This window comes from Hevea brasiliensis, chromosome 15 (genome assembly GCF_030052815.1).
Source record: "Hevea brasiliensis isolate MT/VB/25A 57/8 chromosome 15, ASM3005281v1, whole genome shotgun sequence".
NCBI classification, from domain to species: Eukaryota; Viridiplantae; Streptophyta; class Magnoliopsida; order Malpighiales; family Euphorbiaceae; genus Hevea; species Hevea brasiliensis.
This window is the reverse complement of record NC_079507.1, coordinates 56,541,164-56,564,354: the sequence shown is the minus strand read 5'-3', so window position 1 is coordinate 56,564,354 and position 23,191 is coordinate 56,541,164. Positions and strand designations below refer to the sequence as shown.

The 23,191-nt window shown below is 30.7% G+C and overlaps 2 protein-coding genes across 2 annotated transcripts; both read right to left on the bottom strand.

Annotated features, from left to right (window-relative positions):
- Positions 1-8,595: 8,595 nt before the first annotated feature.
- LOC131174067 (extensin-like) lies at positions 8,596-9,333 on the bottom strand. Its single transcript, XM_058137109.1, has one exon. The coding sequence runs from the start codon at positions 9,331-9,333 to the stop codon at positions 8,596-8,598; it is 738 nt and encodes a 245-aa protein (XP_057993092.1).
- A 5,686-nt stretch (positions 9,334-15,019) lies between these two features.
- On the bottom strand, positions 15,020-21,337 carry LOC110645596 (CDPK-related kinase 5). Its single transcript, XM_021798806.2, has 11 exons — positions 20,638-21,337; positions 18,778-18,908; positions 18,456-18,497; positions 18,234-18,342; positions 17,512-17,590; positions 17,123-17,419; positions 16,934-17,046; positions 16,517-16,624; positions 16,325-16,387; positions 16,050-16,217; positions 15,020-15,542 (listed from the first exon to the last, which is right to left on the bottom strand). The coding sequence occupies exons 1-11, from the start codon at positions 21,169-21,171 to the stop codon at positions 15,402-15,404; spliced, it is 1,785 nt and encodes a 594-aa protein (XP_021654498.2). The 5' UTR covers positions 21,172-21,337; the 3' UTR covers positions 15,020-15,401.
- Between the last annotated feature and the right edge of the window lie 1,854 nt (positions 21,338-23,191).

The following is a 23,191-nucleotide window of genomic DNA, read 5'->3' as shown; positions in this document are numbered from 1 at the left end:
TAGAGTTTTTTTTTTTTTTTCTCTCTGTGTAGAGCCAATTTCCTCATATGGTTGTCTTCTTATTCATTATGGGTTTTATTTTATACTTTATATGGGACTGTATCTGGTGATCTCTTAGAAGACTACAATAATTGTAATTGAACTCTACTATAAAAAATAAGACATTGAAACAATTCATGAACATTACAGTTTTGATATCCACTATGAACCAGATTTAATCAAGAAAACCCTAAAGTAGAAAATCTTGATTAAATTTGATTCATTATGAATTCAAAATATAAAATATATAGTAAAATTTACCTATTAAATACATGAGTCACACAAACTATTTTAAAAATCTCAATAATTAAAACAATATAATATCAAATTGTAAAGTTAATTAAAACAATATAATATCAAATTGTAAAGTTATTTGTCTTTTTAAAAAAGTAGTCTTAGATTATTTTAAAATATAAATTTATTTAATTTTTATTCTATTTATTTAATTTTATTTATATTATTATCTTAAATTTGAAGCAGAATTGCTATTTTTTTTTCCTCCTCTAGTGGAAGTAATTTTCAAATTTAAATAATCTAAATTGACATGGTGGAAAGATTTTGATATTCTTTTTTCTGTGCTAGTTCTTCTAATTTTCTTACACCATATATATTATTTCATTCTGATGTATTTGATGCTGCCAGATGACATCTATTGCAATTGAGGATGTGAGAAGACACAGAGATATCGTACAGTTCCATGATGTATTTGAAGACTTTGATAATGTCTACGTAGTAATGGTCATGCAATGAAGGATTCACATATCCCTAATATTCTGTCATTGGTAATTAATTAATAACCAAGTTGCATAATGGATTTGTGGGCTATTCCATTTAAAATTTACACTAGTTTATATTTGCATCTATTTGTTGGAATATTAAGTGTTAAAATTTCTATATTCAAAAGAATAAAATGAGCGAAGGACATTTCATAGAATTCCACATTTGATTTGATGTTGGAATTCAAATTCCAACTTTTCATAAGCCGAAAATTTAGAAATCCCATCAAAAGGTATATGGTTTCTAATTCTAAAATTTTAAAATTGATGTTGCATTTATATTGTAAAATATTTTTTTATGGTATAATTAGTTTTGATTGGGATTTAAGTTTAAAACCTCATAGTTCTGAAAATTATTCTAATACTATATACTAATACTCATTGGTGATATTGTAAAAATTTAAAATTGCTTCTATTCATAATTCATAAAACTTGAATTTATAAATAAAAATTTTAAATAAGAGAAATACATATTGAAAAATATAAGTACCTAACACAAAATTCTTTTCACAAATTTATCTTAGAAGCTATATAAGGTTTAACGAAAAGTTTTCCATTATTTCAAGCCACTCAAAGGGTTCAATTTAGTCTAATTTCATCGTCCACCCTTCTTCCATTCCATGACCATGGAAAAAACATTACTAATTTCCCCTTCTTTGAATGTATAATTTCCAAAATTTTGACCCACAATTAGTTTCTTTCAGTTTCAGAATCGTTGCTTTACCTATGAATATCTAGGCAAGGAAATATAGAAAGATATCTATTCTTCATAGTTTAAAAAAGAAAAAAAATTGTCAAGCCGAAGCTTGCTTGTTGCTGCTATCATCCTATTACTTGTGTTTTCATTCGATGCAGTGTTGGCTGATCCATCCAAAATGATCTCCAACCAAGTAATACTTAAGCACTCATTAGAAAGAAAAACCAAAATTTATTATGGATTCATAATATCATAAACTGTTGGAGGAAAGAAGAATAAAGGAAAGCTTGAAAGCTTGGAGGAAAATAGAACGAGTACGCCTGTTCGTCGTTCACCACCGCCTGGTCCGGGTTTTGCCCCTCAAACAAAACATAATTGAAAGGCCAATCACTTCAGCTAGCAGTCATATGGCGATACAAGAAATAATAATAACTTGTTAATGATAACAATAATCCATGTTAATGATAACAATAATCCATATGTATGAAGTGCAATAAATTTTTTAGCTATATGTAGTTCAATGTTTGAATTATTAGTATCCGTTTGGATTCAACATTTTGTCATGCTGTAGATTATTATTTTTTTTCTTTTTTTCCAAATGACCAAAATAATCTAAATCTTTATATGTTTTTAATTTTAGTAAAAAATTTTAATTTTATTAATTTAATATTAAAATTTTGATATTAATTTTAATTTTAAAATTAAGTCATTTATACCTAAAATTACTTAGGCTAAAATAAGTTTATTTTAATTCATACAAATATATATATATATATATATATATATATATATATATATATATATATATTTTTTTTTTTTTTTTCTCGTGAAAACAATGGAGCTGATCATTAATAAAAGTCCTAAACAAGATTACAAATTTTATGTATTTTTATCTATAAAATTATTTAATTATTAAAATTAAAAACAAAAGTTAAAAGCTTATGATTAATTTAATAAAATTAAAAATTTTTATTAAAATTATAGCGAAAATCTCTTTAAATATTCATGATTACGCAAAAGGAATCTTAACAAAGTCACCCTTTTAAAAAGAAGATTAGGAAATTGCTTTTTTTTTTTTAAAAAAAAATTGAAGAAATTTAAGTAGTTAACATGTGCTAAGAAATACTCCATCTTTCGTTGCCAAATATATATATAAATAGTTACCCAGAAGAGGTTCACAATTTAAATGCATAATTACCACCAACCGTGGTAGTCTAGTAATTAATTCGATGAGATGATCTTATCTCATCCAAATTCAACTCCCCGCACAAATATGATGGCTAAATATTATCTCTATTTAAAAGTACAATGAGAGGTAGTGACAAATTATCCAATAGTTCATCTCATTGGGTGTCACTTTAAGCTCGGTGGTATATCCCTCCCTATTGGGTTTGATTAAATTAAGGATGTTAATTGGCGACTCCCAAGTCTCGAATTTAAAGAGGCTATGATCATTATTCCCGAAAGCATTGATTTTCTCATTTTCAAAAAAAAATTAAATGCATAATTTACCAACTAAAAGTGTAATAGAAGTGTGATCACTATATAACTTTAATATTTTATTCAATTTACATAAAAATTTTAATGAAATAAAATGATAATTATATATAATATAATAATTATATTTTGATCATGTATAAGGATCATTAAATACAGACATAATATTTTAATTAAAGTAATTATTAATTACAAATTTTATAATAATAATAATAATAATAATAATAATACCTAACCAAACTTGTTTGGTAAGTTTTAACCCATAGATTCACATTTTCAATCCACGAAAAAGAACAATAGAGAAAATGATTTAGAAAAAACTTATTCAAGTCTAATTTATTTTTTTTATATAAGTAAAAATTTTATTAATTATAAGACAAAAAAAAAATTTCGCATGAGCGTCACTGACTAAATCAAGTCGATAAACCACCACATTGCGCCATGGTTGCGAACTTCGTCGATAAACCACCACATTGCACCATTGTTGCGAACTTCGCAAGTATATGGATTGTTAAGTAGTAAAGAAAAGATATCGTCCCACAGAAATTTGTTGTTTGAGTACCAAACTATAAAAGTTATTATTATTTGGGCTATCAATAATTTGTGCCAAAAATAGAGTAAGAGATGCATCAAATTAAATTGGGAAAAATAAAGAAATTATAATGAATTAAGTAATTAAAATTCTAAACACTATACTAATTTACTAAAATTTCAGCAAGTAACAAAAGATTTAATTAATTAACGGTAAAAATTGATTCCAGAGTTAGGATTCATGAAGTAAATTTCATTGGAATTTTGATAGGCAAAGCCAAGATTAAGGGAAATACAAGTTTGAAGGAAGTTGATTCTGATTTTCTTTAATTTCTCTTTCAAGCAAACTAAAGAGTATTTTAAAGGAAACTAAACCTCATTCTCATGTGATGTTTAATTATCCAAAACCCTTTAAGCATTTTAATCAACTTTAAATTCCTCTTAACCCACTAGTTTATCTCTAACACTAGGTGATTAAGTTCATTATCTTGATTATCTATCATAGATTTTCACCTCTCGGTTCTTCAATCTAAGATTAAGAACAAAACCCAAAGGGTACCAACAATGGGTATGTAAATAAGCACACAAGATAAGAATCAAAGCTTATATATACTAAAAATCTAGTTAAAACGAGTCCAAATCCACAAATAAAACTTAAATCATTACATCCAACTCTGAAATCTTTAAGTATCTACTCACTCATGCTTGTATTTACAAGTAGAAAATATGAAATAGAGTAAGAAAACATGAAAATAAAACTAAAAATAAAAGAACCCAGAAGAAGAGAATCTAAATCTCTGAAAATGGAATATGAAAAACGTCACTCTGCAGTGTTCTTCCTCCAAAAATGGCGTGATTCTCTCTTTCCTTCCTTTTTTGATTTTTCTCTCTCTTTCTCCTTATGGTAAAAATGAGAATATGATGCTTATATATCCCCTCAAGGTTTGCCCTAAATATAGTCTCTAAAAGGATAAGGACAAAAGGTGTAAAATGTGTCAAAAGAGAAAATTTTTCTATATCAGCAAATCTGCCAGTGCCATCCCACATGCCTCATGTTAATTTAAGTTGTTTTTCACATACCTCATATTGATTCGGAGAAGGAGCCTTTAGATTCTGCATGACCAGCTACACGGGACATGTGGGAGTCCCTGAAACTTTTGGCGTGTTTTGCTCCAAAATCTCTGTTTACACGACCCGCCACACGGGGCATGTTAAAGCCCATGAAACTTTCAGCGTGTTTTGTTCTGAAGTCTCTGTTTACACGACCCAGTGTGAATTTACATGGCTCATGTGGATTCCTGCTGGCTAACTCTTATCTTCACACGACCTTCAACACGGGGCATGTTGAGACCCTTGAAAGTCTCAGCTGGTCTTCTTCTTTAAGCGAATTTTCTTCATTTTTCACACTACTTTAGACTTCCAAATCACTTTGAATTTCTTCTATATGGACCTTTTTGCCTTTAAACCTTATTAAAACCTATCAAAAATATTAAAATTCCGAAAATCAAATATAATGAAACTAAAATTAACGAATTAACTAAAATAAGCATTAAAAGCATAAAATTACTAAACTAAAAAGGCAAAATGGATGCAAAACTACCCTAATACTTATATAAAATGAGTTTATCAAATTTCCCCAAACTCAAATCTTTGCTTGTCCTCAAGCAAATTAAAAACAATTATATGCAATTGGGGTATCTTTTTTTAAAATTCATGAAAATCACTCATTCAAGCTTTCAAACTTACAAACTTACCTCTAGCCACCAACAAACCATATACCCACCTTCAAGGTATAAGAAATTCAATTATCACCAAAGTTATCACCGCTTAGCCTTAGGTCAATTATTCATTCCATCAAACCCAAACCAATCAATTACATAGAGAAATCATGCTAAAATAGACTCTAAAACAATCCATAAACTAAATGTCCCAATGCCATAGGCAAACCAACCAATCCAATCTCCACTAATGTAGCAAAACACAATTAAGAGATCAAAAGGACTTTTAATAGTTGTAATGGGGCTAAGGGGTAATAATGTGGCTAACAAAGAAAAGGTAAAAGGGAAGTAAAACATGAGAATAATTAAATTGTTAAAAAGATCAAAATACACTTTTCTTTTATTATTATTATTATTTTATTATTTATTTATTTATTTTTATTTTTTTATTTTTTTATTTTTTAAATAATCAAATGGGAGGAAGAACTTTACAATAAATCACCAATGCTAGCATACAATTTTTTTTTTTTTTTTTTGCAACTCTTTTAGGGACTAAATAAATAACATTGAATTTTGCATTGTAATTGTTCCTTTTTAATCCACCCCCAAACTCATTTCTTTATATACTTGGGGGGTAAATAATTTTTTTTTCGCAACATGATATGATTGCTAGCCAATTTTACATTAGTACTTCTCCCATTTACTTATTATACTTTTTCTCTCTCTTTTTTTTTTATATCTATCACTTAAACAAATTATTCTCATAAAGGGTAGGTAAGTGTTTAGGTTTATGGCTAGGTAGATTATGGGTATTAAAGAAATAAGGGGTATAAATGAAGGTTCAAATTGGTTTTAAAGGGAAAATTTGAAATGAGGTTAGTTAAGGCTAAAAATGTGGGTTAAAAATTCGAAGAATGCCTTAATCATTTCTCTTTTCAAGTGAATGCTAAAATTTCGCATCGAAAGGTCTAGAACGCTTGTTCTAGGATTGGTGAAACACAATTAGTTATTTCTTATTCTAGAGTTTTCTCTAAGCACTCAAAACTCAATGTAATTAATTGGGTGACCCTTGGCTAAAAAGGTATAAACCTAGATAAGAATCTCAAAACCTCATACCAATCCAGAACTTTCAATCCGTCAAACCCATCTAGAGGTAAGCTCAATTGCTTTTCAAAATGATTCTCAATCTTCTAAGAATTAGGTAAAAATTTATTTTTTTTTTTTGTATGCATGATTCCTAAAATGAATACAAAAATTAAATAAAAATAAAAATAAAAATAATGAAATAAAAACTATACGTAATCTATATGATATATATATGCAAGTGTATATATTTACATGGTGTAGGTGTATGGTGTATGTGAACTAAGTAACTAAGTACAAATAAAATGCAATTTAAGTAATGTAAATGAAAATGATTAAAAATTTTGTAAAAATTTTGCCCTCCCCCAAACTCAAATTAGACAATGTCCTCATTGGCTTAATCGAAGTGGCAGAAATATCAATGAAATCAATAAATGATAACTTGGAGAGATATAAACCAAGAAAGAGTGGAACAGAGTTACCATGTATAACGTACATGCCTAGTAGTGAATGATCAGAATATGTACATAAGGCATGTGAATTATAAGTATTGGGAGCATGAGGCATGTTAATCAAAATGCATGAGGCGTGTTGAAGTAAAGGTAAATTAGCATGCCCTATGCCAACTGCTAAGGAACTAATATGGGGTATCAACATGGGGCATGTCATGCTCCATGAAAGTTTTGGTGGGTTTTAAAAAATTTTGAAAATTTGAAGCAATGCAAATAGCTCATTGGAGAGCGTGGCCCTTAGCATGAGGCATGGCAAAGGGAAGTAGTGTCAACATGTGGCAGATGAATGTCAAGAAGTTACCTTAGAGGCAGAATTGTCAAGGCTAAGAGAAGAGCAGCTGCTGTATTGTCAATAATTCAGTTATATGACTATTGAAAAGCAATATCAGTAATGCTATTACCATGGTCAATAGAAACTGAAATTAAAGAAAATGATCAATTCAATAGAAATCTGGATAACAAGGATAGTGTAAGTATCACAGCAAAAGAAAACAATGCAGCCAGCAACAATGAACAAGCCAACGTAAGATTCATGAAATAAACAAAATTAAAAGAAATAAAAATTAAATCATTTGCAAATAGATAAAACATATAAATGTTCCAATAACTAGGAAATTAACAGTTGAAGAATAAAGGAAACTGACCAATTTGCGCAATTAAAAGCTAAAGTTTCAGAAACTAACTGAAATTAACAAAAACAAAATTCTAAAACTAGACAGCTGGTTAGTCTTTTTCATTAGTGGATGGCATGGGCTCATTTGCTGCTGCAGGTACTTGCTCAGTGGATTTCTCAGAAGCAGTATCCAAGTTTTCTACCACAGCCTTCATCTCTTTAAAAATGTCTTGGCCCCATTTGTACAGCTGGTTAAAAAAGGCTGCCAGCTTATTGTAAATGTCAATCATTTCTTTTTCATGGATTTTCTGCTTTTTCCTCAATGCAGAAAACTTCTTTTTAATCTTTTTCTCAAGCTTGGCTTACTTCTGACCAAGAGTATCAACCTTAGCTTCTAAAGCCTTTAAAGCAACTATAATATCAGAATTAGCATTAGATATAGGCTGTTGTGCTGCACTCATTCTGTCAATTTTTGCTTCCAAATCCTTAAGAAAAACAAGTAAGTCTGATTGTCCAGCAGTAGGTGGGTGTGAGCTAGAAGGACCAGCATCAGTATGTTGTCCTATACCTTGTGATTGCTGCTGCTCTATACCCTTATGTCCCCCATTTACCAACACATAAACATCACCCTTCTTTACACAAATTTTCATTTGAGTAATAATAATTCTATCTAGAAAAGACTGGCCAACCATAGACACCATAGCATACTAGTCAGGGTTAAAACCAAATGATTTGGCAATTACAGTCACCATCCCTCCAATAAATATACTGCCAGCTGAATGCTTAGAGACTATATGTTCCATATTAGAGCAAAGAAAATAAGCATCATTTATTTTTTTTTCTTCTCTTTCATGCACCATAAAAAGAATAAATCATTCTTTTCTACAACCCCATTACTGTGCCCTCTACCTAGTATAATATAAGACATGAATCTTTGCAAGTATCTCAGAGTAGGGTCTTGAATAGCTGAGGCCTTAGCAGAACTAGGGTTGTAGTATTTCCTATATGGTGCAATGGACTTCCAAAATGTAGGGGGGTCATAAATAGTCCTTTGCCATTCTATCACTTTTGCTCCATCATTACAAAAACCAAATAAGGCATTCACTTGAACAGTGTCAAGTTCTCTGTCCTAACCCAAACACCTAAAGGAAATGGTGTCCTTATGGTTACTTTGCATAGGCTGGAAGTCCAATTGCAATGAGCTTAAAAATTCAATTGTCAATTCCCTAGAAGCAGGTTCTTGAATTCTAGCAAAATCACTCCAACCTATATTTTTCAAATATTCACTAACAGATTCATAAAGCCCTATCTCCCTAAAACTGTGTTCATCAATGTACTTGGTGGCTAAAATTTTCTTTTTAGCAAGGGCCTCATAATTTTTCCTCATTTCAAAGTCCCTAAAAGTCCATGGGTAAGATGAGTTTACCTGACTTCCAGATGGAGGGATAACTGGAGCAGTTTGAGACACTGTTGGTGAATGATGCAGGGGTGATTGGACCCTAATTGAAGTAGAAGAAACCTGCGGTGAGATAGGGTTTTGGGCAGTAGAGCAGGTTCTGGCGCTAACGGGTATTGGGGAATCAACTCTAGGCTGTTTCGGTGAAGCAGAGGAGTGGAGAACTGATTTTTTTATTTTTCGTGTCTCATATACAGCTGAAGGGGCAGATTTGGTGTGTTTTTGGGAGGGAGGTGTGGCGTCTTGGGTGGCATTGTCGGGATTAGGGGTGGAATGAGAGGATTGGCGAGGTGGAGAACTAGGGTTCGTATCCGGAATTTGGGGATTTAGGGATGAAATGGGTGTTTCGGGTTGAGCATTGGGTGGTGTAGGATTTGGTGTTGGGGTTAAAGAATTACTATTGGCAGCCATTTTTATGGCAACAGTAACATAGTGGAAGGCATAATTCCCTTAAAAAGGGTGACTACATGATTGAAACTTATTGTTATTATTATTTTTTCTAACAATCTTAAGGGAATTATTCAATAATGGAGGCTTCTAGTACTAGTGTTTTTTTATTCAGTCTTCAACAAAATTGTCAATCTTGATATCTTCAAATTTGAGCACTTTGATGGAACCAATTTTACTCACTAGAAGGACAAATTATTATTTTTGCTTACTGAATTAGGTATCGCATATCTGTTGAGTGATGATCTGCCCTAAATTCCTTAACCATCTAATAATGAGGCTGCAACAATCTCAACATCTGGCAAGAAACATGGAGAAGATGAAGTTCGCTGCAGAGGATTTATTCTGAATTCTCTTTCTGATAGACTCTATGATTTATTTTGGCCTATCAAAACTCCACAAGAAAGTTAGCAGGCCTTAAAGAATAGGTATACTTCTAAAAAACAAAGTACGGACAAATTTCTAATTATGAAGTTTTTTTAGTTTCAAATGTTGGAAAATAAACTTGTTACAAATCAAGTAGATGAATTATTTGTTTTAGTATCTAAACCCAAAGATTTAAAAATAGAAGTTTCTGAAGAACTTCAAGTGGCTGTTGTGATTGCAAAATTGCCCAACACTTGGAATGATTATAGAAAGAAACTACTACACATTTCTGAAGTTTTCACCATAGACCAACTTTTAAAGCATGTGCGTATTGAGAAGAGACTCGCATTCGCGAGAATAAATTTGCTTTAGAGTATAGTACTAAGGTGCATAATATAAAGTCTAGTACTAAGAAATCTAGAAATACAAAGTCTGAAAAAAAAGAGAAAGTATACCGATGTTGCTTCAAGTTCTGATTCTGCCAATCATAAGAAAAACAAGTCATGTTTTTTACTATGGAAAAAAAAAGGGTCATTTTAAGAAAAAATGCAAGTTCTATAAGAAATTAAAATTAGAAGAAAGTGTTAGTCAAAAAAAGGCAAATGTTGTTGAAAATGAGCCATGGCCTTTAGAAATTATTGCTATGGTTATTGGACTTAAAATCAGTATGGTAATAGAATGCCACCTGGCAACAATTGAGAAATCTGCTAATTGGTGGTATGATTCTAGTTCTATTGTTCATATCTGCAGCAACAAAAATCTGTTTAAAAATTATGAAATTGCAATAAAAGATGAAAAGGTTTTGATGGAAAATGAAGACACGACTAAGGTTCTTGGAAAGTGAACTATTGAACTTTAATTCACTTCTGGAAAGAAGTTGATGTTAACAAATGTTTTTCATGTTCTGGATGTGAGGAAGAATCTGATTTCTACAAATTTATTATACAAGAGGGGTCTAAAGACTGTCATGGAAGCAGAAAAAGTTATTTTTTTTTCTTTAAATGGTGTATTTGTTGGAAAATGATATTCATGTGATGACATGCTCAAATTAAGTATTAATAAGTTGATATTTCTATTTATATGCTTGAGTCTTCTTTTAATTTATGGCATGCTCGTTTATCGCATGTTATTTTTCAATCAATTAAATATATGTCGAAACATAAATTGATTCCTAGTTAATGACAATTCTGGAAAATGTGAAATTTGCATACAAGTAAAAATGACTAATAAATCTTTTCCAAAGAATGAAAGAACATAAAAATTGTTTGAACTTGTACATTCTGATATTTGTGAATTAAATGGTCATTTAATTAGAGGAGAAAATGGATACTTTATTATTCTTATAGATAATCATTCTTGATTCACTCATGTTTATTTAATGAGAACAAAAGATCAAGCTTTTAACATGTTTAAAAATTATAGAGCCTTGATAGAAAATCAATTGGAAAGGAAGTTTAAAATCCTACTAAGTGATAAAGGTGGTGAATACTTTCCAAATGAATTTTCCAATTTTTGTGAAGAAAATGGTTTGATTTATCAAACAAGTGCTCCTTATACCCCATAACAAAATGGTTTATCTAAAAGGAAAAATAGAACATTGGTAGATATGATTGATGCTATGTTTATGCATGCAAAATTATCAATGAATCTATGAGAAGAAGCATTATTAACAGCTTGCCATATGCATAACAGAATATCTTCAAAGAAATTTAAAGATCTCTCCATATGAAATATGGAAAGGAAGAAAGCCTAACTTAAATTATTTAAGGATATGGGGTTGCATAGCCTATTATATAATTCTAGATCCTAAAAGAACCAAGTTAGGATCTTAAGCTCTTAAGAGTGTTTTTGTGGGATATGCTGAAAATTCAAAAGCATATAGATTGTTGGATTTAAATTCTAATGTAATTAAAGAATCTAGAGATGTTGAATTTTTAGAATCAAATTTTCTTGAGGGTAAAAACATCAATCCACAATCAAATACAAAAGGTCATAATCCTACATTGACTTAAGATACCAATTTGAATTCTAGTTCTTCTTCAAATAATAAACAAAAAAAAAAAATGGATTCTCCTATTAAACCTAGGAGAAGTCAAAGAGTTTGAAAAGAGAAGAACTTAGATTCTGATTTCATTTCTTCACAAGTAATAGTCTTCCTTGTTGAAAGTAGTAGAGATAAGGTGTTAAATAAAATACTTATTGTTTTAAATCTGAAAGAGGATCCTAAATCTTATAGTGAAGCAATTGCTTCAAGAGATTCTACTTTTTGAAAAGAAACAATAAATGATGAAATGAATTCTCTATTATCAAATGGTACATGATTAGTAGTAGATTTACCTCCTGGTTCTAAATCTATTGGATGTAAATGGGTGTTTAGGAGAAAATATAATATCAATGGTCTCTACAAACTTTCAAAGTTAGACTAGTTGCAAAAGGTTTTAAACAAAAAGCGAGAGTTGATTATTTTGATACACATGCTCCTGTGTCAAGAATTACTTCAATAAGAGTGCTGTTTGCTTTAGCATCGATTTATAATTTATTTGTTCATCAAATGGATGGTAAAACAACATTCTTAAATGGAGATCTTGATGAAGAAGTATATATGGAACCAAATAAAGGGTTTGCATTTCCTGAAAATGAAAAAAAAAAAAGTTTGCAAATTAGTAAAATCATTATATAGTTTGAAGTAAGCCTCAAAACAGTGGCATGAAAAGTTTGATAAAGTAATACTATCACATGGTTTTAAACATAATGGAGTAGATAAATGTATTCATTTTAAATTTACGAAAGATTATGGTGTAATAGTGTCTTTATATAGATGACATCTAATAATAGAAACTAACATGTAAGGTGTGAATGATATTAATAAGTATTTAGCTTCTCAATTTAAAATGAAATACATAGGAGAAGTGGATACTATCTTAGGTATCAAAAATAAAAAACATAGTGGAGGTTTTACTTTGAGTCAATCTCATTATATTGATAATATTCTTTTCAAGTATAATCATTTGGGTATTAAAGAAGCTAATACTCCTTTTGATGTTTCTAACAAATTAGTTGAAAATTCATGAAGATTTGTAAGTCAATAAGATTATGGTACTGCAATTGGTAGTTTGATGTATGCCATGTATTGTAATAGGCCAGATATTGCTTTTGTTTTTTGTAAACTTACAAGATATACTTATAATCCTAGCACTAATCATTGGAAAGCTATTGGAAGAATTCTCAGTTATCTTAAAAAGACAAAGTCTTTTACCATGTTTTACAATAAGTTTCCTTCAGTGCTTAAGGGTTATAGTGATGCCAGTTAGATAACTGGTATTAATGATAATAAGTCTACATTTGGTTCAATATTCACTTTAGATGGAGGAGCTATCTCGTGGGCTTCTAAGAAATAGACATGCATCACTCATTACACAATGAAATCTAAGTTTATTACTTTAGCAACAGTAGACAAAGAGGCGAAATGGCTGAGAAATTTATTGCTAGATATAAAATTATGGCCACAACCGATGCCAGCAATCTCTTTGCACTGTGATAATGAAGCTACTATGTATAGAGCATTTGGCAAGATTTATAATGGCAAGTCTAAATATATTGCTTTAAGACATGAGTATGTTAGATAACTAATTTTTTATGGTATCATCACAGTTGTCTATATCAGATCAAAGAATAATCTTACTGACCCATTAACCAAAGGGCTCCCAAGAGATATGATTAGTAGCACACATATGCAATGGATCTAAAATTTTTCTTACTTGTCACTAGTACTGGGAACCTTACCCTTCTTATTGCTTAACAATTTTAAAAATTTAAAAGGTAATAACAAGTTGATGAAGTCCAAAACTCTTGCTTCACTAATATAGTCCCACTTTCATCATCTTAGCTATAAGGGACTTGCAAGCAAAGAAAATGGAGTCAAAGGCCCACTAGGGAGGTCCCTGGTAAGAATCCCCTGACGCTCAAATTAGAGAAGATAGTAGTACAGTAGATGTACAATAAAGAGAGAAGAGAGAATAGGGAGGCAGAGTAGTAACAGAAGAGAGAGAGAGAAGGTCTAAGAGGAAGGAAAGATTTTCATCTTTACTTGATCATATTTATAAGGAAAAGTGATAAGGGCATATTATTTGGCATATTTTAAAAAATATTCCTTAAATAGTATATTCCTTAATAAAAAGGGGTATATATTATATGTAATTATTTTATAGAGTATCACAAGTTATAGTTTCTGACAGTTTTCGAGCACTAGAAATTAAGCAGTGCTTAAGAGAAAGAGGTCGAGTATTTATTATTCTTAATGAAGATATTAGGTTTTTTTTTAGAACCACAAAGTCCATAATTATGACTTTATTTAAATTTCACCTATATAAACACAAGAAGTAATGTCGTTTCTATCAAAATTTGGAGAATAAAACTTTGTGAGTGTTTATGAATTCAAAAGGTAGCACAAGACCATAATATGATGCTAAAGTTCACAATAAACTTATTAAAAAAGTTTATAAGATTTATATGTATGATATTTCCAATTTTGTCAATATAAGAATTATGATTTAACATTTAAATATAACCAATAATTTCTTTGAAATATTTATACTAATAACAGATTTAAGTCCAAGAAAATCTTTTGTATGCATAAATCTTAATTCATGTTAATTGTGCTTATCACTAAGTTGGAGATTACTAGAAATAGTGATAGGAAAAGTTGTCCTCTATCAAAAAAGTTATATCTGTTCATTAAAGGTATCAAAATGAATTATTTATTACCAACAGTTATATATATTCTATGAGATATAAGTGAACAGATGTAATTATTCTAAAAAATACGAAAAGAACTATTGTATTTGTTCTAAAAATGTACAAGTGAACAGATGTAATTTTTCTAATAGAAACGAGATAAAACTATTGTATCTGTTCAAATGATACAAATGCTTTATAAATAACAGCATTGAATAGAAATTTATTAACTCTTTCTCTTTTGTCTCTTCTCTTCATTTCTACTTAAAATCAACATTGTTATTTTTTTATTCGTTTTTAAGAGAATTCTAGAATTACTGGCTTTGTTATCCTATAGGGATCTATCCAAACTATCCAACAATAACATATTAAAGGACATAATTCTTTTAAAGAAAGTGATAACACGATCCAAACTTATTATTGTTGTTATTTTTCTAACATGACCAAGTGGTGGTTGCAACTAGCAAAATGATTTTTAGGTATGAATTGCTAATTGATTAACTGGGCAAAAAGCCAAACCCACTATATTGGTTAAACAAAGCAGCAAAAATTGGAGAAGCAATGGAAATGGAACATTTATAAAGCATCAATAGTGGTTACAAGGAAAATATCTTTTTGCCTGAACTGTACCTTTACAACGCAACGCCAGTGATCGATTTATATTTGAAACGAACCAAAGGCAAATGGCAAGTACAGCAGATCATGGTGTCTTACCCTTTCAAGAATTAGCATGAGAATGAAGGCTCTCATCATCTGCACCAAGGGACGATTCACTAATATGAAAGCAACTGCTGATGAAGCTCCAAAACTTTTTGGAGTCACTAAAAGTTGCTGTGCAGGTAACCTAATATATCTCACGCATCTTGCTTACTGTTTGGACAAGAAATATAGTGACCTCGGTAGTTCCAACAGGTCAAGAATGCATCCAGTATTCACTGCACCTTTGCCATGGTTCGGCTGGACATACCATGCAACAATTTGACAAACCCATGGAAGCTGAGTTTTCCATCAGTATGCCTTATCCAGTCATTGAGAACTGCATGAACTGGAACAGAGGGGCCAAGCCCAAGTTCCTGAAACATCATAAAAATTTCAAACAGTCATAAGCCTAGTTTTGTTCCAATTTCTCTCAGAAGTTGCCTACTCCAACATGCTTAATAATTTTAGATATCATACTCTTGTAAATGGACAAGTCTAGTGGCAGCTCTATAAACTGCAGAATAAATGGCCAAACTTGAATTACTTAATCTCTTGATCTTCTCCTTTTCTTTTTTTCTTTTTTTTTTAAATAAAATCAGGCACTGGAGAGACTACCTTCACAAGGGCCCCAGTTGACTGCAAGCTAGTTCAAAAACATATGCAACAAAAATCTAACCTATTACTTATTCCTTTAATGATGGTCAACTTCCAAGTACTGCCAAAGAAAACATTTGATGTTATGAATTGATAGTTAAGTCAATAAATCAGCTGATAGGCTATCACATTTGTTGAGGTTTTGTTGTCTTCCAATTATGCAGTCGGGCATCAAAATTACATGAATCATTGGAAATTCCCTAGCATTTAAAAAAATTCAAACTTACAGAAGCAAGCTCCTCAATGACAATAGCCCTGTTTCCATCCTTGTCGAAAAGCTCATATGCACAACGGGCACGCTGCTCCCAATGATCAAGTGCCTCCAGCTGATAGACGCTCAATGCAGCTGCACAAAATTCTTCAAAATCCATTCTTCTGTATTGAAGTGCATTTAGCTGTCATGAAACGAAAATCAAGAGGTAGGTACAGATATAAACTTGAAGCCTATAGCTATATAAATTCTGGAACAGCCCACGAATCCATCATGCAACTTGGTTCTTACCGATGACAGAATATCGGGGATGTGTGAATCCTTCATTGCATCCGTCGCATTTTTCATCAAAGCCTGCTCCAAACAAAAAGAATGCACAACACTTACCATTATCCAGTCATCCTACCTGAAAAATGCACGTGTATGCGTCTTTTGCCATGCATGTGAGCGGGAAAAAGAGACGGATAGAGAAGGGATACCAACCATTCTTAAGTTTTCCAAAGTTATGCTGCCATTGTAGTTTGGCTCTAATAATGCAAACTGTTCCTTCAAATAATGAAGTTCATCCACAGTCAACGTCTTAGACAATGCCTGCAAGGACCAAAAAACAAGATAGGTGATTAGAAGCAAAGTGACATAAAGCTTATTGCTTATAATAATTAGGGAAATGGATGTACAGAAAATTTTCAATTGCTATACTGGATCCTAGTTTAAAGCAGGAAGCCTCTTAATCAATTGTATCGCTGAGAAAATACAGAAGTGAAGATTCAAATCAAAAGATGCAAATTTTAAAATATTTCAACATCAGAAGACATAAATTATATGATGGAGTATATACACAAAATTGCACAAAAAAACATATATTTTTTTTCTGTTTATTTGTCATCACAAAATACACACCCTTAAAGCAGCCTTACGCAAAGATGACGAGCGCATATATGCCTTCATGAGTCTAAAAATTAAAATATCAAGGGGTACTTTTACATCATTATGATTCCGGATCCAAGGATGACCTGAAAACAAAAAATTGTCTAGGTGATTCACAACAATGACATTGAAACCTAAAAGCATAGAAGATGAATCACTCACTTAAAGCCTGAGCTGCAGTCATTCTCTTCCTGGGGTCCTTGTTTAATAGTCGTTTGACAAAGTCTTTTGCTTCAGGAGATAAAGAAGGCCATGGAGCTTCATCAAAACTTGGATCAGCTTTCAAGACTGCTCGAAAAATTCCAGACTCCGTACGAGCCCAAAACGGACGACTACCACACAACAGAATATATCCTATAACACCTATACTCCATACATCAGCCTCTGTGGTATAAGATCTATGGAGGACTTCAGGTGCCACATAGTACGCGCTTCCCACAATGTCATTAAGCCTTTCATCTGCAGACCACAACAGGCATCAAATATCCACATGAGATCCCTAGGTCAAGTAGGACAAGCAAGCAGTGACTCAATTGCCAAAAAGGACAAACCTGGTCTGACAAAATCAGATAAGCCAAAGTCTATAACTTTCAGCTGAGAATGCTCATCCTTAGAAGTGTACAGAAAGTTCTGATAACACAAATGGATAACTTAGAATTTTAGATTGCAACATAGGAAAGAATTATAAAGACATCACAAAGTATCTAATTGTAAGCCATACATAAGCATTCACTGTCCCCACAATGCGTGATAACAAATGATTTAACACAAGGAGAAATGTCGCGCGAACCATCATTTCTTTATTTAGTTAGTATCTCCATTCTTTTGCTTATTCTTTTGATACATGAAACTAAAGAGTATTAAGGAAAAACTAAAAACTAGCCAAAGAAGATAGCTGACCAGTGACAAATTTTATTTTATGTATGACAAACATGAGTAAACAGCACCCAGATATATAGAAAAACGCTCAGTAACAGAAAGAATTTCAAGTCAATTTTTTCTGGAGATAGATAGGACAAGATAGAGTACACCCATCCTATCCCAGTTTACTTCCAGGTTTTTCCAAACAGAGCCTTCATAGGATCCTTCATAGGATCAATTTCTTGTGCACAGAACTCTCATATGATTTACTCTACAAACACAAAACTGAATGCTCGACAAGCTCTTTTCCCTTTCTTTGCTTAACTTTTTTTTATCTTTTTTGGTAAATGTAATATCAGCATGCATGTGATTCTCTTCTTAAGAAAAGAAAAATAACAAACATATGTTTCACCTCTGGTTTTAGATCTCGGTGCACCACACCCTGAAGATGGCAAAAAGCAACAACATTTAGTATCTGCGCCAAGACGGCCTTTGCATCATCTTCTGAGTATTTCCCACCCCTGAAAATGTAAAAAAAAAATAAATAAATAAATAAAAAATAGTTTGTCAGAAGCTACAGTGAGGCACAGAAAACTCAGAGCAACTTAAAATTTTCAATACAACAAAGAATTACCTTGAAAGTATTCTATCTAGGAGCTCCCCTCCTTCACATAACCTGAAAAGTCCATAATAACTAATTAACTGATCTCTTAAAGCTGCAAGCAAGCAGTGAATACCGTAGGAAAAACTTGTATTAAATATATCGACAGACAAAATTTAAGAAAGCACATCCTTAAGCTAGAATATAGGGAGAATGGTTTGGAATCAAACAGGAACAGTGTCAATGACCCTCATCTGAATCATCCAGGAGAGAAAAGTTTAATTCAATTATTTAAAAATAAGCATCCCCCAGAAATGACATGATGTAAATAATATTGCATGCATTCGAAGCTTACTCCATTACTATGTAGACATTATCAAAGTCTTCAAATGCATCATGGAACTGTACGAGATTTCTGTGTCCTGTCAAGGCCTTTAGTATTTTCACCTCCCTTCTCACGTCCTCAACTGCAATAGCTGTTGTCATCTGGCAACATCAAATATATCAGAATGAAATAATATGCTGTAAGAAAATTAGAACTAGCATAGAAAAGAGAATATCAAAATCTTTCCACCATGTCAATTAGATTATTTAAATTTGAACATTGTTGCTAGTAAAGGAGGCAAACGAAAATAGGAATTAGCAATTCTGCTTCAAATTTAAGATAAGAATATAAATAGAATTATAGTTGTCTTATATAGGATTAGTTGTCTTGTCTGATGTATAGGTTATTGTCTTCTTTTATCCTAATTTTTATCTATTTTCGAAAATAACGTCAAAGAAAGTTTTAGGCTTCAATAATGTTTGCTAAGTATAAATTTAGGCTTGAGCAATATAAAATTTAAGAAAAATAACTTTATTGTAAAAAAATAATATTTTGAAATTAATTTTTATAATTAAATGGTAAGTTTAAAACTTAATTTTAATTTTAATGCTTACCTTAGTTATTATACCTAATGCATAAATAAGTCAATCTAATGGATGGGTAAGTGTAAATAAATCACAAAGATATATTTTGTAATTTAAAAAAAAATACAATAAGTATGTTTGATATATGTAAACTTATCACTAACTTGTATATCTAAGTTATTTTAGTAAAATAACGAAAATAAGTCAAACTACCTAGTTATTTTAGTTTTAAATTGATTAATGTTATGTTATCTAAAATGAAGGTTTTAATTTCTTTATTTGATGTATTTGTACTTATTAATTAGTTGTATATCTTAGTTTTAATTATATTTTCAAATATCTATTCATTTCATGAATTTTATAATTTTTTCCAAAAAATTTTGTGTGGCAATAAGTTGTTACCATTATGTTACAGCAGTTACAGCCATGTTTTCTTTACCAGTGAATGCGGCCACGACCATAATTGAAATTCATTGTTCTTATGAATAAAACATATCAAATATAACTTCAAATCAATTTTTAATACACTCTAACAAATATATTTAAGAAGGTGCTTTTCTCAACTGCTGCTCCAACAGCAATGCCAAACAAAACCTTCACAATCAAATGCACTCAGCCATTGCACTATTCCCTTTCCTAGTCCTTTAATAGCAAATGTCAAATCTTGGGTGTCGACAAAACGCAGTTGGAACATGCCTTTGGAAAAAAAATTTAACAGTAGTTCCACTCCCTTTTAGACTAAACACTTTTATTAGCTGGCAAACACAAAGATTGTTGATGCAGACTACTGCCTTATGGACAAAAATTGCAATTTAAACAAACACAGTATCAAACCATTCAAAGGAAAGTGAGGTGGGCCTTAAGATCAATTCTTTCCATTGACCGCAAAACGAAAATATTAATAAACAAAAAAGAAGGTTGCTTCGTGTCTATCACGCTCAAAGAACCAATCTTTAAGGCGGTTTGTTCACATAAAACTAATTTCAATACTCCAACTCTCTAAGGATTCCAAGCAGCAACATCTGTGAACTTATTGTCTTTATTCCTACTAGCTTTTTTGTATCCATTCAAACTAAAAGTCTTCAGGTTGCTTCAAATTAGTAATTAGAAAAAGTAATAATACCCAACAGGGGAAAAAAAAAAAAAAGATTCAGCTTCCAACTTTGAAAAAAGCAGATAACGTGAAAATGGGAAGGAAAATAAAGGAAACTGAACAAAATAAAACCTAAAACACCAAAGGAAAAACCTGCGAACTAAGTATTATATCAAATTCAGAGAAGATTAAAGGAAACATTAGTAAAAGAACCTTGGATTTGGGTATGACTTTGACAGCAACCTGCTGCCCTTTACGGTCACCTTTCTTGAACCTAGCAGAACAAGTATACCCGAAATGCCCTCTGCCCACCTCTTCCCCTACCTCCAACCTACTATTGAACTCTTTCGAAAACCCAAACCTCTTATCCAAGTCTAAACCAGTCGCATCCTCGCTCTCACCTTCTCCTTCCTCCGGAATTGCTGCCTTCTTCTTCTTCTTCCCCAGTTCCCGCCGACGGAGGACTGCCCTAATGTGCTTGGCAGGAGACGGCGGAGGGAACGGCTTCTTAAAGATCCGTAACGGCGTAGGAGTGGAGTTAGCAGCTACAGATTCAGTAGAAGGGGATTTCTTGAACAGATAAGCAGGACTCGGTGTGTAAAATGGGAAATAAGGGGACTGTTTGGGGTTGGGAAGGGGTGTGAGTGGAGATTTAGGAGTCTGGGTCGGATTAGACTGATCATTTACAGGTTGGTTTTGGGGGGCGTAAGGGTTGGGTTTGGTAGGCTTTGAGGTGCAGGTCCCCATTTTGGTTCGTGGAGGAGGAGGAGGAAGAGGAGGAGGAGGTATAGGCGGTTATAGCATTGTATCAAATAGCTGCCGGCGGCGGTGGCGGTGGTGGTGCTTCGGGGAGAGGGAGAGAGAGAGAGAGTCAGAGAGAGGTGATTGGAAGGAAAAGGCTGGAATTCCTTGTAGTATAATAGGAGCAGGAAATGAAAGTGAAAGTGAGAGTGAAAGTGAGCTGTAGGGGTTGATGGACCACGAGCCACGAGCCGTGCACATGACTTCCTTTTCATAATTTCTCTCTATTTTACATTTTGACTAATTTTTTCATGAAATATGGAAATCATTATGCTCATTTTTTTAATTCTTGAAAAGTCAATTTTAATTTATTTTTTATTAATTTTGCTTGAATTCAATAATGGATTAAAAAATATTTACTATATAACATTTAAATAATTTTAAAACAATTACTAAATGATGAATAACATAATAGATTAATTAAATTTACTTAAAATTTTTTTTAATTTTTTTAATGGGCGTAAATTTACACTTAAATGGGTACAAATCATATTATTTCTTAACATTTTTATTTATAGTATTTAAATTTTACATAATGATTAAAGAAAAGATTGAGTAAATTACATTTTATTTCATAAAAAAAATTATATAAATATTTATTATATTTAATAAAATTAAAATTAAAAAAATTAAATATGATGAATAAAAATAATATTTAATAAATTATAAATTATAATTCTCACTGCATTAAATGAATTTTAATGAATACAAATTAAATTTCTTATATATTTGCTCTCATTGCACTAAATATTCAAGTTATGTAATTTAAATCATAAATGAAGCATTTTTTATTTATATTTTTTAAAAAATGTTGAGATAATATGAGTTTGAAAAATATAAAATAATTCTTAATTATATTAAGATAAATTTAGTACATATAATGCATATTAAAATTAATTTATATTATTATTTATTGAAATTAAAAAATAATAAAAGTGATGTGAGAATTTTTAACTTATTAACGTGTGATGAAAATATAAAATAAATTAAATTAACCTCACCCAACTATTAAAAAAAAATGATAGTCATAGACCAACAACTATTCTTAACCATTTTGAAAGGGAAATTGAAAGTGATGGTTGAAACTTTAGACCAAAATAATTTAAAATATGAAATTTTAATTTATATTTATAATTTTTTATTGAATATATATCTATTTAATTATAATTTAATTAACTATGTGAGGATGAATAATTATTATTATCAAAAGTATTAGGTGAACAAACCAAGCACATTTTTTGTTGAGTTATATTTGGCTAAGCTTGAAATGGTTAATTAATTAATTAATTAATTATAATTAATCAGTGGATTCGTTAAGTCAAAGAATATTAAATTAAATTAAATATTATATAAAGTAATTCTATAGGCAATTACTTGAGAGATTATCAAAAAGTTCTTCAATTTTGTCTTTCTTGGTGTCTACACCTCATCACAATCTTTCACTGATTATGTTCTCAATTCTCAATTATCTTAATCTCTAAGGGATAGTGGAGATTTTGCATCTACTCGTATATATTTTATTTATTATTGCAATCCAGCACAAAAAAAAAATAATTTAATTAGTCTCTTGATTATAATAATATGAATTTTTTTACTATAATTTACTCATTAATTATGAAATTTTAATATAATTAAATTTAGAGGATAAACTCTAAAAATATACTGATTTATTTGTTTATAATAATTTTTGAATTTATAAATTAAATTTATAAATTAAAAAATAAATAAATTAGGGACTTAATTTTTTTATTTTATTTAATGCTTATAATGTTTATGTTCATAAGTTAATTTGATCAAGAATTTTACTATATCATCCTTATTAATTTTTTTAAATTTTATCATAAATTCCATTTAATTTTTTTTATGTTATTCTAATAATAAATGAGATTGTAAATAAAAAAAAATTGTAATGATAAGATAGTTACTAATTATAATTTAATATCAAATACATAATTTATTATGTTAT